The sequence below is a fragment of the Camelus dromedarius genome, chromosome 28 (assembly GCF_036321535.1).
Source record: "Camelus dromedarius isolate mCamDro1 chromosome 28, mCamDro1.pat, whole genome shotgun sequence".
Taxonomy (NCBI): Eukaryota; Metazoa; Chordata; class Mammalia; order Artiodactyla; family Camelidae; genus Camelus; species Camelus dromedarius.
Window position 1 is genome coordinate 14,826,105 of NC_087463.1, and position 16,928 is coordinate 14,843,032.

At 44.0% G+C, this 16,928-nt stretch overlaps 1 protein-coding gene across 8 annotated transcripts in view; it reads left to right on the forward strand.

Annotated features, from left to right (window-relative positions):
- Positions 1-16,928, forward strand: part of NEDD4L (NEDD4 like E3 ubiquitin protein ligase) — a 299,087-nt gene that overhangs the window by 135,408 nt on the left and 146,751 nt on the right. Inside the window, exon 1 of one of the 8 annotated variants that reach the window (XM_064480370.1) lies at positions 5,274-5,526. The exons of the other annotated variants lie outside the window; for them this stretch is intronic. Coding sequence (XP_064336440.1) covers positions 5,504-5,526 — 23 coding nt within the window. The 5' untranslated portion in view covers positions 5,274-5,503. Of the gene's footprint in view, positions 1-5,273; positions 5,527-16,928 lie in introns of those variants that run through there. 8 annotated transcript variants of the gene reach the window in all.

Below are 16,928 nucleotides of genomic sequence, written 5' to 3' on the forward strand. Positions count from 1 at the left end.
ATCTTGGCTAATGCCCTGAGCAGAGTTAATGCACGATTTTACGTTTATAGACTGTTTAAAAATTCAAGAGACCTTTCCCCCTTCTTGATGAGGAAACTTCTTTTCAGATGTTTTGATAAAGTCACTGGCGACTTGATTTGCATTAACGGGTGAAGCCTGTAAACCCCACATCAACCTTTTTTTGTAAGGTGTTGGAAGAAAAAGCTGATCCAGGTTAGGAGGAGTTGATTTTAGACCTTGTGAGGAAATTCAAGACTTTGTGTTGTAATCATCAAACCTTGCCTGTGTTATGTAAAGATCTTTGCCTGTGTCATCCTTGTTTTGTTCAATTTATTCCTCCCCCTCCAAGTGTCCTAGTTTCTCTTCTAACTGTAGCTGGATTTGAACAAAACAGAAAAACTTGGGTTCCCCCCACCCCCCCCAGCATTTGGATTCTTCATTTGGTTACTCATTCTTTATAAATAAGTGGTAATATATTCTTAGCAATTTTTAAATAATGTTTTTTTTTCTGATTATAAAAGAATTAGACATTGGAAAAGATAAAGTATGAAGCACGGACCCACCTGTGGTCCAAATAGCCAGAGAGAGGTTATTGATTACCATTTGGTTTTTATTTCCTTCCAGTCCTTTGGCTTTATTTATATATGCATATGGAAATAATTTATGTATTGGAAAGAATGCTATAATATTGTTTAGAATGATACTTTCTAACTGATATGGTAAACACTTTATGGAAATTTGTAATACTATTTTTAGAAGCATGTTCTTAAAGGCTGCAGAATTTGGGTAAATTTACAATGGCTCCTAAAGCAAAAAAAAAAAATCTCTGGATGATCTCAGTCACTGGCAAATCCTCCAAAGGTTAAAACAAAATGCAAACACTGAAAAAGTCTTTGGAATGCTGCTCTAAAGTTCAAATTTTCTTTTCTTAATAAGACCTTGTTTTGAAGGGAGTCAGCCTTTATACTTTTTAAAATTCCTTTTGGTTAGGTGAACTTAAAATTTAATTACCTTTTATGCACTTCCTCTCCTTTCTGTTGGAACATACCAATCCAGGGTGACCCTTTGTGGTATTTCACACAATCCCATCTTACAAACCATCCCTATCTTCTAAGTGTAGCAAGTAATATTGAGCAAATTTGGGGATAATATATCAGAAGTGCTAGGAGCCATATGAAGGTCTATGTTTAATTGTACAAGTAATACAGAAATTAACAATTGGCATGAAGTTTTAATATTACTTTGAAGTTTAGTTTTAGAAAGTGAACCCCAAGAGATGGAAGCGGCCTTTCCTCTTGGCAGACTTCTGGTAGACCTATGCCTGGTTATTCACAGGTGTGCCTTCTGTGGCCTCTCCTGGTCAGTAAGGGCTGTGGGGAGTTCCAAGAAAGGCTACTGTCCCTTCCACTCCCTTTGCTAACTGCATTCTGCCCACATTGTGAAACTCATGTATCTGTCTTAAGAGAGCAACTTCCTGTTCATCAGATCCAGAAAGGCCAGAATTTGCCCAGCACACTCCCCTAGATGAAGCCCTTGGCTCCTGGTTCCCCTCCTTTCCTCTCTGACCACTGCTTCTGTTTTTCTGCCTTCTCTAAGACTCTAATCCCGTTTTCTTAATGATTGGAGATATCGTAACATCTGCTATTGCCTGGAGCGATGGAGACTGACCCAGACACTCTAAAAAATGTGTACATATAAATACATACAATTTCTAAATTGGGTGATGTGTGGTATAGTTTTTTGGCTTACATTTTTAAACGTTATATTGTGAATGTTAACCCCATGTTTTAAAATATTCCTTGAGGACATGAACACATAGAGATCTTTTCATTTATTTTCTCTGTGGTTGGACATGAAGGTTGCTTACAGTTTTTTGATTTTGTTTTTGCAGTGAACTTCTTGGTCTTACAATGCTCAACTTGACCTCCAATTATTGCCTTAGGAATGATTGCTTGGATTGGAATTAAGGCAAAGGGGATGAGTGTATTTAGCCCTCTAGATGGTCTGTGGGCTCTTTATTTTCTTCTCAGTGATACCCCTTCTTTAGGCTCTCTTTGTCTTTTATTTCTTCTATTGCAACAGATTCCTAGCGGGTTTCCTTGTTTTGAGTTTCAGTTGACACTAGGTTGCCCTGCACCACTGCTGACCACAGTGACCTTGGAAACTACCAAACATCTGTGGCACCTGTCTGTACTCCTTTAGCAGCTCCAATTACATTCATCCAGCCAGCCTGCATACCTTCTTCCTGGATCCTCCAACTTGCGGTGGAGCCTGCAGTTTGGTGCCTGCTGGGGCCACTCTGTTCATGGTACTGTCTTTCTGCAGACTCAGCCCAGTTCTGCTCCCTTTCTGCTCTCTGGTTGTTCCAGACTTTGATATTCCTATTCCCGACAGTCTCTAATCCCCTCACGCTCAGCGTCTGATGCTGTCTTCTACTTCTTTGGGAAAAACAAAACAAAACAGTAAAACACAACACAAAAACAACCCTCAACTGGGGACGTACTACACACCACCTTCCCTCTGCCTTGTTCCTGCCCCGTCTGCAAGTGCACTTGTCCTTTCTTCTTCCGTGTCACCTCAGGCGGCTTCCCTCCTCTTCTCCAAGAACTCCTTCACTCTGCACAAAGTTCTGTCCTTTTAAACCATTGGTTCTTGGCTGGAGATGACTTTGCCTCCCAGGGGACACTTAGCCATGACTGGAGGTATTTTTGGTTGTCACACCCGGGGAGAGCTGCTATCTGGTGGGTAGAGGCCAGGGATACTGTTAAACATCCTATGATGCACAGAACAGCTTCCCACGACAAGAGAATTACCTGGTCCCACATGTCAGCGGAGCCCAGGTTAGGAAAGCCTGTCCAGTCACTCTTAGGCCTTGGCCCTACTCCATCCACCATCCAGTGTCTGCATCTTTATCTCTCTTCACTATAGCTGCTCCACTACTACAGGAGCAGTGGTTTTTCTTTGTGGGATTGAAGGTATTTGATCATTTCAGGCTATCCTCAGTTAACAGTGCAGTGGGGGCAGGGCTAGTAACACTGGCTTAGACTGAATGCCCAGGTTGAATCTACTTTAGCATTGATTCCCACGTCCTGCTGCTGCTCCGGTTGGGTCCTCAACCTTCCTTCTCCAGACAGAGGGACTTGAACTAAAAAGACTTTTAACATTTCCTCCGTTGTTAATATTTCTTAATTCAGTGCTCAGATTGTTGTTGGGTGCATTTTTCGTGAAGGTTGGGCAGAAACTGATTTACGACTGGGGAGTAAGATGTGGTTGGAGACCACTTGGTCAGTGAGCCTGACTGTGAGTGGAGGTGGCAAGAGTGGAGTGGGAAAAGTCATTTGTAGGCTTTCCCCACCCTTCTTCCAGAATAAGGTTTTCCTATGTATTTTATCACGGCAGAGCCTCAGTAGACAGGGAGGGAGTCAACATACTGAAAGGAAGTGTTTGCCCGTGGGAGGGTGGTTATTAATTAGAAGTCTGAATTCTGTCTTCATTTTTTGCATTAATACTTGGAATGCAGTCATCATTTAATTAGTGTACTTGTTTGCTGGGGGCTGCTGTAACCAAGTACCACACACGCAGTGGCTTCAACAACAGAAATGTATTGTCTCAGTCTGGAGGCTGAAAGTCTGAGATGAAGGTGTCAGCAGGCTTGGTTTTCTCTGAGGTCCCTCTTCTTGGCTTGCTGACGACCACCATGTCTCCTCCGTGTCCTTTCACACTGTCCTCCTGCTGTGCCTGTCTGTCCAGTTTTCTCTTACAAGGATTTCAGTCACATTGGATCAGGGCCCATGCCAGTAACCTCATTTTGGCTCAGTTACTGCTTTAAAGACTCTGTGTCCCAGTCTGAGGTACTAGGGTTGTTAGGACTTCAACGTAAGAATTTGGAGGTAGGGAACACATATTCAGCCCATAATGCCTGGGTAATAATATTTCATGGGAAATGTAAGTGCCTTTTATCTTTAAGGAAACAGGCAAATTGTTCAATAACTTATAAAGCTTGTGAAGGTGTATTTTCTTATAGTATATTGTGGTTCTTATTTTTTTCAACCTTCCAGTCAGTGTGTAAATGTAAAACAGCTTAATTTATAATTTTAGATATAGTCAAGGTAGAGTTCCTGCTCTTAAATTATACTATTTAGCACTTGTGTGACCTTACCTGCTCAGTCCTAAAAACTCGTCGGAAAGTCGACAGAAAATGATTGGACCCGTCCGCCTGCCTCTCTACCGGGGTATCTGGGGACAGGGTTTCTGATGGTAACCCTATCCCGACTTTCTCCATGAAGCCTTCAGTGATCCTCCCAGCCACTAGAGGTCACTGGCTCCCCTGGTGTCATCCCAGCCTTCCAGCACCTGTGGGAACTTGAAAGTCTAGTTTAGTTTCTCAGCTGGCATGCCAGGAACACTTGGGTTAATGTGGAAGGTTAGCTTTTTGCTACAAGTTGGGAGCACTTCCTGTTGCAGCTGCACCTGCTGGGGTTGTAGGGTGGGGGTTGATTTGCTTTAGGCAAGAGCAGAGGGGTGTAACTTGGTGCCAGTCACAAGCCAAGGAAAGAGCACACATCTTACTTGACCTCGGGAGTTCAATAAAGGGTGGTCAGGTGGGTGCACCTGTGTGAGCCTAAATAGGGCACAGTGTGAGCTCTGCTGGCCTCACCCAGTATCCTTGACCTCTGAGGGCACACCGGGGGTTCATCTGATAATGGGCTTGCACACCAGAGATGGCGGATTTACAGGGTGGTGCTGTCTAATATGACACCAAATATCCCCCCATCAGTTCTGTTTATTGTCGTAGTTTGTATCATAGCGACCTTTCTTCTGGCTTTTCTTACCCCCTTTTAAGACTGTAAGCCCTTGGTGGTGGTGGGGGGGCAGCAGGTTGGGCTCTCAGCCTGCCTAGTGTGGGGCCCATGCAGGAAATGGGAGAAGTGAAGTTCACTGTAAAAGGTGAAGGGCAGACCCCTACTGCCTATCTGCCCAGAAACCTCAGATTTGTCTTTAAATAAGCACGCAGCCCAGCGCAAGTTACAGTTATTCATAAAACCATGTGCACGTGGGTTATGGCTCATCCTGTTTTGTAAGTCCTGCGTTCATCTACTTAGCTTTGAGGGCTGTCATTTGGAGAAGCGATGCTGCAGGTAACTTCACATTAGGGCACCGGGTGGCTATTTAAGCTAATTGCCGAGCTGGGTGGAGTTACTTAATCCTTATTGTAGGGGTGGAGTTGACTCAACTCCTTTTCCACCAACAAGCATTTCTTTCTAGCTGTCATTGAAGTGAATCATCGGTATAAGTAGCAGGCTCGGGGCATTCCTCCTCAGTTGTGTTAGGACTTGCTGGTGGTCCCAACGCGCAGCAGAGGTGCGAGCCAGCAGCCCTCCGACACAGGGGAGGAAGACGAGACCAGGAGCCCAGCAGTCCTGGAGGTGGATTCCCCGCTGTCTGACCACAACACTAGCCCAACCAGACGCTTCCCAGCAGCAGGAGAGATGGCTTGTTTTTCATGAGGCTTGAGGACGATTATAGGTAGGAACAAAGAAGCCACTGTCTGCTTCTGCTTTTATTATATGAATGTGTAACATCTACTGTTGGCACAGAGTTTGCTTTTGGTGTAGTACTGTTTTTATACTGGTGGCATTATTCTAGCAGTACCTAGATTTCCCTTTGTAAATGACTTCTTTTGGGGTTCAGAGTTAGCTGTAGTCCATCAGTTTTGCTCTCCTTATGTTTAGACGGGATGGCAGCAAACAATTAAACTTGAAAAGAATTGTGGTCTGAATTCTCCTGATTCTCTGCTCTGGGCTTTCTTATCTCTGTCTCTTATCTCTGTCTTCTTAGTATTTGGCTTACATGACTTATTTTAAATGCATTATTATTATTATCATTATCATTATTATTATCATTATTATTATGAGCAAAAGTTAAAGCCCAGAACATATTCAGCTGGGTTTTCTATTAGGTTTTACTGTCATTTTCCCACCCTTACTGCTCACACAGACGAATATGCTTTATGATTAACACGTGATTTTTGTTTCTTTACTGTCTCATTTGACGGTGACTCATAAACTGTTAACTAGTTAGTGTATGTCCGTATGTTGCTAAAACGAATTGGATTACAGGTTACGCCTTTATATTATCGAGCAAGGTTACTTTCAAAAAAGCATTCCTAATGTTAAATGTTGTCTCAGGTGGGTGGAATTCTAACAGTAAAAGTGTATCAACAGTGTGAAACAGCAAAACCGATAGTCAAATCGGAGTTATTCTTTAGTAAGACACTTTATTTCACATTGAGAAGTATGTTGTTTACATGTGTTTGAGTTCGATTGTGTCAAACAAAAAACAGGAAACTAAGCTGTAAGAGGGAATTAAAAGAACTTAGGTGTTGGTGCGTTCTGCCGCTGTAAATGTCTGTGAGGAGGAAAAGGTGAACTTTAATTCCCATGGGAATCGGAGGAAGCTGTGAACTTAAGAGAAAAGAAATGCTTTTTATCTAGACAGGAGAAAAGGTGGGAATGATTCTCATGTATATATGTTGTGGGGTTTTTAATTTAAAAAGGTTTTGGGGGGAGTCTGGTATTGCAACTAAATGCTGATTTTTAAGAAGCAACACGTTTAGGACATTCTCCTTTATCACTGGGGACTGTAACAAAAGATATGAAGTGAAGGCAGGAACAGAATGATAGGAATTTGGTACTTGAGGAATAGAAGACTTTTTTTCTGAAGTGGTTTGTTCAGTGGGTGTGATGGTGGTGAGAGCCCTGTGTACTTACTGACCCTCCCCACCAGCTCAGAGGCAACTGATAAGACTTCTGTGGTCCTGACGGTGTGTTGGGTTGGGAGGGTTGTTTTGGTTTTTCTTTCTTTCTTTCTTTCTTTTTTTTAATATTTCATTCCGGGCAGTGTTGATTACATCAGCCTGTACTTCTTAGTAGTCTTCCAAATCAATTTTCAGGCAAAGTCATTCCTCTCTCTTCAGCAGAAGTCTGTTCATCTCCATGATTCCCCTCCTGTGCGTTTTGAGTTAATGATGATTTAATGCTCTCACAACATGTAGAGGACTTCTACACGTAGGCTTGTAGTGTGATCTGATCTCTCCCTTCTGATCCCAGAGGCTTCTGAGGTCATCCACCTTCGGGGGTGATCCCAGAAGCACGAGTCCGCAGGTGTTTTCAAATCTATCTCAACTGTGTTTTCAGTGGCTCAGAATTCCACCGAGGGTCACTTGGCACACCTTCACCTCCAGTAAATATTTGTGCTGCCTCCATGCTTGGCCTGTGTTTCTCAGTATGCAGGTAGGCAGGATCACAGGTGGGCAGCCCCCAGTGCGATCCCACCCACTGGCCAGGTCGTGGGGGTCAGGCCTGGGCCAGACCCCCAGCTGCCTCCTGGAGTCAAAGAAGGCTTTGTTTCTGGTTCCCCTAAAATCCCTCCTCCCCTGCACTTGTTGCCAAAACAATCACGAGATCTTTTCAGGTAACCACATGCTACACTCTCAGCTGAAACCTCTGTGAGCTGCTTATTCATCTTAGAAGTAGTTTCTGGGAAAAAGGTTAAAATTCCAGCTTCTGATTGACATCATCCCTGAAAACAAAGGGCTAATTTTCTTCCCCTCGAGAGCGGAAGACTCCGTGGAAATTTTTGGAACAGCACATGGACACGTGACAGATCATCACCTCCCAGAGGCAGTTGGCCATGTCACTTCGGGCTAAGTGGAAACATGGAGATGGTAGATGCGAGTGGGGTAAATGGAGTTGCAGAGAAACACGGAAAAAAAATCTCCGCTTGCAGTGATGTAAGCGGTCCTGCTCCTGCACCATTACTCATTCCCCTGCTGCAGGCGACAGGATCACATGCAGTCATAAACCGCCTCTGACTCAGGCCAGTGACTGGAAAGCCCGTCACGCCACAGAGGGCGGTGGGTCACAGATTCTCGAGCAGAGGCTCGAGTCCTCTGGGGCAGTCCTGGGTCTGTGATCTTCAGGAGCCAGTGCAGCAGGGATCGGAACCTGCAGCTTGATTCACAGGGCCGGCGAGTTTGTTTTGGCCAAGATCAGCCATGCCAGGTACACAAGCTCGAGACTCGAGGAAGTCTCCAGCTTCATTAAAGGAAGTGGTATGGCAGGCTTTAAGGCATTTTAATATCTTGGACTTTTTCTTTCTTGCCCTGTTGTGTTGCGGTTTTCAGGGCCATAATTGTATACGTGAGGTTATTGAGTTGTATGTCTGAAGGACACTGTCCTGTCTCATAATATATTTGTGTGACTTCTAACTCATCAGCAAAGCTGTCGAAGACATCTTTCATGCTTTGTTCTCTACTTCAGAATAATTTTGGCTCCTCTTGATTCTTTCAGTCTGCCAGTGATCAAATATATATCAAGTATTTTTGTGCTAGACACAGAGGGGTACCTCTTTTTCACTTAAGCCTGGCAGTGTTTGTCAAGCTAAAATTCTTTTTAAAGGTTGATTGTGTCCCCCTCCCCCTCCCTCCGGTCTCTTATTCTTGTTTTCACTTGATTGATTTTAGTTTTAAATGAATGCTTCGGCAGCCCTTAAGCATGGGGCTGAGTGGAGATAGCAGTCAAAGACAGCTGAGACTTAATTGATTGGTGAGATTAATCAGACTGAGAAAAATGTCCCCTACTTTTGCTAGCTGGTTTGGAAATTTCTTCTTTTTAATTCTTTGTTCATTAACGGGAGGCCACACAGTGAAGGTGGAGTGATTTTTTTTTTTTTGTTCCCCTGTGTGTGTGTACCAGTGGAATTCTGTTTCTGAAGGAAATAAAGAATTTAACGGCTCGAGAGATTATGTAAGCTGAAAGGTATGCCTGTCTGGGAGAGGGAGAGGGAGAAGACTGAACCGGAGCCCTGTCACTTATGAGGGACTGCAAATCCCAGGAGATGAGGCATCACCCGCTGCAGGGAGATTGCTATTAAAATGAGATTTTGAGCGTGACACAGGATGGAAAGCTTTGATGACAAAGCCAGCATCTTAGTTTAGCAATAACCAGTTTAGGGCTGAGACCCACAAACTCAGCAGTGACTGAGCAGAGCGCTTGTGGGCGGGGCCAGCCCTGCCCCTCCCCCTCCCTGGGGGGGAGCATCTCACCTCTTCATCTGCCCTGAGCTGGAGGCCGCCTGCCATTGCCCAATCCAAGGTGTCCCCGGCATCATAATTAAATCGCCCTTCTGTTGTGCTTGTCCACAATCTGTATTTGACTCGGCTGCTTTTTTTAGGGGAGGGGAGAAGCGCGGGCAGGGAAAAAGATAAAAAGCAGTTTGTGAGCTCCAGATGAAGATGCACCTGTGAAAGTCTCCGTGACCTCCCATCCTTGAGATGACTTATTTATTCAGCAAAGGTGCTTCAGAGCCCCCAAGGGGCTACTCGGGAGCTAGGTGCTGGGAAGGCCAAGGGAAACGGGCGAGACCAAGTGCCCATCAGTGCCCGGGCCAGTGGGCTGCACAGCCATATGCAGGGAGCTTCAGCCCATCATAATTAAGTTGAACATATGAAAACCAAGCAAGGGAATAACAATTGCATGAGTGGACAACCTTTTTTTTTTTGGTTTTGCTTGGTAGCTTCTAACAGTTTCCAGTACTAGCTATTTTTGGTTAATGTGGAAGTTGTGGCCGACCCTAGAGTAGTGGTTAGAAAACTTGCCTTTAAAAGATCCTTTAAAACATCCTTCCCATACCCCACTATGAGTTAGTGTGCCGAAAAGGGGGAAAAACTGTCACTGATCTTTCAGAGCAGAAGGAAAAGACGTTTCCTGGAAAAAAACTTTCCACTCATCAAGCATGTTTATCTTATCTCATTGATATTGGAAACCAGGAACATCCACGCCTACAGAGCAGGCTCAGAATGAATGAGTTATTTTGCCCTCTGAGAGGTGTGTCAGCCTAGAGGGGCAGAGGGTTCAACTTGTGGCCATACCAGTGCCATGACACGAGGTCTGTCATTTTCCCAGTGGAGTTGTGTTAGGTTATGTGACCTCCAATACTGAGCTGTCATCTTCCAAAGTTAAGATTTCTTATAGAAACTTATGGGACCAAACCTTGTAAACTGCTACTGTTCTGAAACTATTGGTTACGTTCTGAGAGGAAGGGGTGAATGTGAACACATGTGGAACAGCTCACTTAGTCTCCTGAGCGTTCTGAGTCTCTCAGGTCACCTCAGCCCTGAGCTGCTTACGAGCTGTTCATCCACGTGGCAAGTGTCTTCCCTGTTGTGGGGTTTCCCTTGCCACTCTGGTTTTCAGGTTGCTCATGCTGCACTTGGCGTGTTCCACTGTGGTTTTACTGAGCCTTAATCCTGTAATTAATTGCCTCTTGTTCAAACTCCCTTGGAGCAGATTAACCTTCACTTTCAGCTCCTGCTCCATTGCTGTTGGATTTCCTTGTTTCAGTCATGATGTGAGAAACAGAACCAAGAAGTTGCAAGGGAGGCGGTTTTGTTTCTATCTGATTTACCCCTCCTTCAGCAGTATTACACTTTAAAGTACCAGAGATGACCGTTGCCCAGCACGTGAATTCTGTGTGTTCCACAGTGATGTTTCCAGTATCCGTTTACCACAGAGCTCGAGATTGACTCTACCCACCTCGCCCCCACACCCCGTCTGCCTCACCTGCCCTTGGGCCATCACCATACCCTGTAAAGCAATCACTTGTTGCAGGCCGACTGTGTGACTGGAATGTCACATACACACATGACTAAGACATGGCCCTCTGCGCAGGGAGCTTTCTGGACCAGTTGCAATAATGGGGACACGTAAGTGAACGAGGGCTGTACTGATAGGTTTCTGCCAACAGGCATGGGGTTTGGAGTTAAGAAGCCTTCTAAAGACTGTTGAGCTGGTCTTTAAGGTTGAGTGAGGGTCAAGTGCAGGCACTGGAGGACCAGGGCATTTCCAGCAGAGGAGAAACTAAACGTGGTCCCCCTTGGCTAAGTGTGTAAGGTGTGTGGAAGATGACCTCTGAGGCAGACGCCAGAGCTGGGCTGAGTGAGTACGTCATAGTCATCTGGACTTTATCTTTGAGGTTAGAAGGAACCAGTTCAGAGTAGGTGATTCCTGTGTGGTTGGCCCAGGCGATTGGATTAATACGTGGCTGCATGAAGAAGATGTGGAAAAGAGAAGATGGGAGCTTGCAGCAAATTTCATCCGTGAGGTTGCATCATCACTGGGTGGGGATGGCCAGAGTTGCCTTCATTTACTTTTCTGATACTCAAGCTGGAGCCCAGACTTGGCCATTACTTAGTTAATAGTCATGGAGGAGGAGGAGGAATGTGAGCTCCCCTGGGGAGTGTTGTAGAGTGAAAAGAAGTCAAGGGGAAGCATTGGAGAGCACCAGCATACAACTTTGTATTTCTCTTGTCTGGGCATCCAAGTCTGAGCTCTGTATGAGAGTCTACGCCCTTTTCTCTCCTTAATGCACTGTTTTCTCCTCTCCCTTAGAGCCTTGCTACACCCACTAGCGGTGTCACCTGGGAGCTTCTTGGAAATGCACATCCTCGGCACTTACCTCACACCTCCTTAGTCAGAGTGCATTTCGACAGAACCTCAGGTGGTTGCCACGCACGAGAAAGTGCGGGAAGTCTGGCTGTAGAACATCTCTACTGCTCAAGTAAAGGCAGGGGCTTGTTTCTTCTTTTGCATTCTCTGTAGGACCTGGTTGCCTTTTAAAATTTAAAATTTGCTCAGTATTACAGACTTAGAATCCATAGAGTGTAAATCTAATTAGCCAGTAGTAAGTGATTATCTGCGTAGGATACATAGTCGTCCCCACACATGCCATTTCTCGTGTTCAGGTCGCATGTGTCTGGGGGGTTATGGGTTCATTTATAAGGAGGCACAGCTCCACGCAGGTGTGCTACCTGAACATTAATGGTGAGGTCTCAAACTGCTCTTTAGTATAGATACGGAGTCTTATTCCTATAGAATGGGCAAGTGCATTTGCACGTTCACCATCCTTGGGGTAACATAACACACGTTTCCCCCAATGAGCCAGTGAAGGGAGAGATCGCATCTTTCATGGTGATGCATGCTGCATCCACAAGTGGCTGATATTTGATGTAACTGTAATCACTATTGGGTGATGTCTCAATCCATATCAGTAGTGCAAAAATTATATTCACTATCTTGTAATAATCTATAAAGAATCTGGAAAAGAATATGAATACAAATGAATCACTTTGCTGTTCACCTGAAACTAACACAGTATTGTAAATCAATAAAAAATACTATACTTCAATTAAAAATTTTTGAGGTTAATTACAATGAGTTTTTCTCAATCATGCGCCTTTATTAAAGGCTATTTAAGCGTTTGGTGTATGTGAAAACTGACATCAGTATTTAGGTTTATATGTCTTTATTTTGAAAGGAAACCTTTCCAGGCTTGGGAAGATGATCAGTGGGCAAAAAGCATGAAACAAGATGCTGAGAACTTGTGCAGTTGGAATAAAAATTTATAATGGCGCATAATGAATTAGTGATACCTTCAAAAAAATATGAACTTCCTTTCCAGGTTATAAATGATTATCAATAGTGTAATCAGAGTGTCTGAAATTAACTGTTATTTTCTCCTGAAGTTAGTCCTCAGACATTAATATTTTTGTGTCCTTTAGATTTGAATGTTTAAGTTCCTCACACAAGAGTGTGTCAATTCCATACGTCATTTGTTAAAAAGATTTTGCTTTCGTTCATCAAAAGAGGCTCATGATGTTAGTTTTGGATATTAGGTAACATTATTGCTGAAAACGAGGTTCACTGTGAAACTTTTTTTTTTCCGTTTTCTTCTTTGAGTTTGAGCTTATAACTCAGGACAGTCTAGGAAATGACCACGTGGCTCCCACATTGTAGAAAGATGAAGAAAATGAAGCAAGTTTAAGAAAATGAGATTTACACAGAAAATACATTGTGTCTAGTTGATCCTTATCAGGTATATGTTGAGAACTCCACATTTTGGCAACTCAGGCAAGACAGTGTTTCCAAATGTGTGACCCTGGGAAGAAGTTACGCTGTCAGTATGATGAGTAGGAAGTCAAACAATGAAGAAATATTTATTGAGGGTTTGTTCTATGTAGGTTTTGATGGAAAATGCAGACTAGCATAAGGAGTAGATAGTGACTTGCAGCTAGTTTAAGAGTATTAAGATGTACACATTTGAAAAAGGACTAATGATATGGAATGGCATGTGAGTCAGTGGCCTGAACACTCAGGACTGTAGGAATGCGGAGCACAGAGAGGCTGGTTGTTATAGGGCGGTTTGTTCTGGGAAGATGAGGAGGAGGTGCTGGCTGCCTGGAGCCTGGAAGGATCAAGGATTTCCCCAGAAGGAAGGGGAGGAAATTTAAAGCATCACCGATAAGCAAGTATTCACCTGGGGTAAGTGGGCTGACAACTTTGAAGGTAGTAGATTGATGTATTGGTGGAATCAGATTTGGCTGTTACTGATGAGAGGATTTAACTGGATTCTGTATTTATTGCCTAATTAAGAAATTCTTAAGCATAGGGCAAAAGTAAAACAAGGATCCTGTGTTGTGGTTAAGTATACTAGAGGTCTGATCTCCAGAGTTATTTATGGGAAAGGTGCATTTTATTCTACATCAGTTGTCTTAAGCTGTCCTTTGTGCTCTTACCCCATGATTATTGAGCACGTCCTTCTTTAGGGTCTCAGGGACAGGGAGGCACATATATCCATAAAGTCATCTAGCAGCATAAACTGTCACACCCTTACAAGGTGGGGGTGGGGTGGATACACACAGTACCTACTGTGATTACAGACCCTGCCCTAGGCTCTCCTTAGAAGTCCTCTGCTAGCCAGTCTCATCCAACACAGTAACTTACGGGAGGATTTTAAAATATCTGAACACAAGGAAGAATCTCCTGTGTGCAGACAGCTTTGAAGATGTGGTAAGGGAGTCTGGTGTCCACACTGGTGAGGAGATCAATCAAGGTTTTTAATACTGACGGAGGCTTCATTTCTTCTATAAAATCCCTTCTTGACAACACATGGGTCCTGGAGGTCCAAATGTGAGCATCTATTTATCTGCATAACTAGAAAAAAAAAAATGTACTCTCGGGTGCTCATCTTCCTACCGTTGGGGTGGGGCATTGTCATAACCCAGCCCTCTTTTTCTCAGTTACAGTCTTTTCTCCCTGTATAATGCTGAGAAACATCCTTGTCTTGGCCTCTCTTACAGTCCTATTTTAGAACACCATGTGGTGGTAGAGTACAGAACTCATCCGGTGTGTGTGTGTGTGTACGTGCGTGTGTGTGTGTATGTGCGTGTGTGTGTGTTTTATAGCCTTGAAAATAAAACTGTAAATATTTGCCAATTACTTTGTAGCTGAGGGGCTGTTTTTGTTTCCCTGAGCAATTCTAATTCTAGGATTTCACGGGCAGTTCTTTGTGCTTTTGAGGGCAGTCTGAGTGTGACGGGCAGAGTGGCATCAGTAGTAAACATGTTTTAGGTGTTGTTTGCAGTGCAGTACCACTCCAGAATCCCATGCAGTTTGAAAATCCAAAAAGCCTGGAAGCAAAACATTTTTGTAGGTTTGTGGGAAACTCACTTGCTGGCAAAACCTGACCTGAATGGACCTGAGGGTATTTCTGGTTTTACGTAGAACACTTAACATAAATATTTGTCCATGTTGGTCGTGTGGGTCTGGCCCCAAGCCCCTACTGGGAATGTTATGCAGCAACTGGAGTAGTCAGGACCATCAAAAGTGAGAAAAAAGTCAGAGTTCTGTAACACATTTGGCCTCGAGGTTTTCCAAAAAAGGATGACTTCAGTTTCCTACAGTGGCTTGCCTAGGAGAAAGACAGACTCTTGCAGTGAAAACTGGACTGGGATGGGGTTTGCATTTGGCACCACTACCACGCCCATCCCTGGGACGCCTAGAATGTTCCTTCATACGTTAAAGGAAGGATTGTACAGAAAGAGTTCAGAACAAAACTCAGCGTGTAATAAACATTAAGGTAGAAAGATTGATACTGATGTGCATAGGAGCTGTTTACCTGTTTCCTTAACTGCCCTTGGCTTCCGTCTTCTCTCCACTGCTTGTCCTGTCTGCCCAGGAAAACTGGCCCTGCGAGGCTGCTCTCTGCATCGTTGTTTGCTCCTCTGCACGGCGAGAACTTTGCCCTGCGTGCCAGGCACTGGGGGTCTCAGCAGTGTCGGTCTCTGATATCGAGGGGTGCTGAGAACTTGCACGAACCTGTCTTTAGTCCTCGCACCCAGAGCTTGCAGGGACAGCAGACATAAAACACTAGCTGTGCTCTGGGAACCAACTTCTACAGTTAATTGAAGTATCTTTTTCTCCCCGTTTAGTTAATGAAGGCTGAGTTCCCTGAGTAATTCTCTACGTTAGAATTTGCCCTCTTTTCTAGTTCCACATAGCTCAGTGTTGACTCCACTTTGGCATCAAGTTCAAGGTTCCTCTGCTTGACCAGTGTTACTGCTTTTGGGGCACAGGTGAGATGAGCTGAGGAACAGACTTCAGTTAGAACGATGACTTTGGAAGTCTGTTCCCGTCCTGGTGATTTCCACGTGGTTCTGTTGTCTGTGTGCCTATTTTTTTAGGCTCCTGACTTTATAAATTAGGGAATGGAGAGAACTAGTTGTTTTTTTTTTTTAATAAAATAAGCAATTATGAATGTTTCTTTGCAAGAAGTTTGAATTGGCTTGACTTTTCTATTCTAACCATGAAGGGTTTAGATGAGCAGGTATCAGTGTCCACCAGACTCATGTCAGGGCAGACAGACTGGCAAGGTCTGAGATGTGATGATTTGAGTCTCAGAAGTTCTATGGATCCCAGCTTTAGCACACAAAGGAAACCATAAACAAGATGAAAAGTCATCATCACATCTCAGAATTTGTCTCCTTGCCTTATTTCCCTTAGAACTGAGTTCCTGACAGGCTCTTAGAATTACAGGGTACTTGCAACTGTCCTCTTATTGGATGATAACAGTTTTTAAAAATAGTCAAGAACTTGCCTTTACTCAGCTCCACCTGCCTCTTCATTGAAATAAAACAAAAAGTGATGGTGACTGTAAATTTTAATTACAGGTGGGCCTTGTACGTTGCCCTTCCTCTGACCCCAGTGAACAAGGGCAGTGTCAAGTGGCCAAGGAAAGGGCAGGCGGGGCAGAATCCTTGGCATCCAGTAGAGACGAAGCCGTACCCAGCTGCCATCCTCTCAGAAGTGGTGGGATGGGTAGTGGGAATGGAAATGCTGAGTTGAATGAGCTCCTCGTGCTGGATCCTGGAGAAACAAAGGAAAAGATGGAGTCTCAGTGGTTCCCATAGCGGGGTGCCCAGATGAGCAGATTGTTTGAAATTCATATTATCAGGTTCAACCTCAGATCTGAATCGGAAGCTCTGGGGAAACTCCAGGAGTGGGATTGCTGGATCATGTGGCAACTCTATTTTTAGTATTTTTAAGGAACCTCCATACTGTTTTCCGTAGTGGCTACGCCAATTTACATTCCCACCAACAGTGTAGGAGGGCTCCCCTTTCTCCACACTCTGTCCAGCATTTGTTACTTGTAGACTTTTTCATCATGGCCATCCTGACTGGTGTGAGGTGGTACCTCATTGCAGTTTTGATTTGCATTTCTCTAATAATTAGGGATGTTGAGCATCTTTTCATATGCCTTTTGGCCATCTATATGTCTTTGGAGAAATGTCTAGATCTTCTAAGTCTTCTACCCATTTTTTTGATTGGGTTTTGTTGTTGTTGTTATTGAGTTGTATGAGCTGTTTGTCCATATTGGAAATTAAGCCCTTGTCAGTCACATAGTTGGCAAATATTTTCTCCCAGTCGGTAGGTTGTCTTTTCATCTTGTTTATGGTTTCCTTTGTGTGCTAAAGCTGGGATCCATAGAACTTCTGAGACTCAAATCTATTGTTAACCAGCCCAGGATTCTCT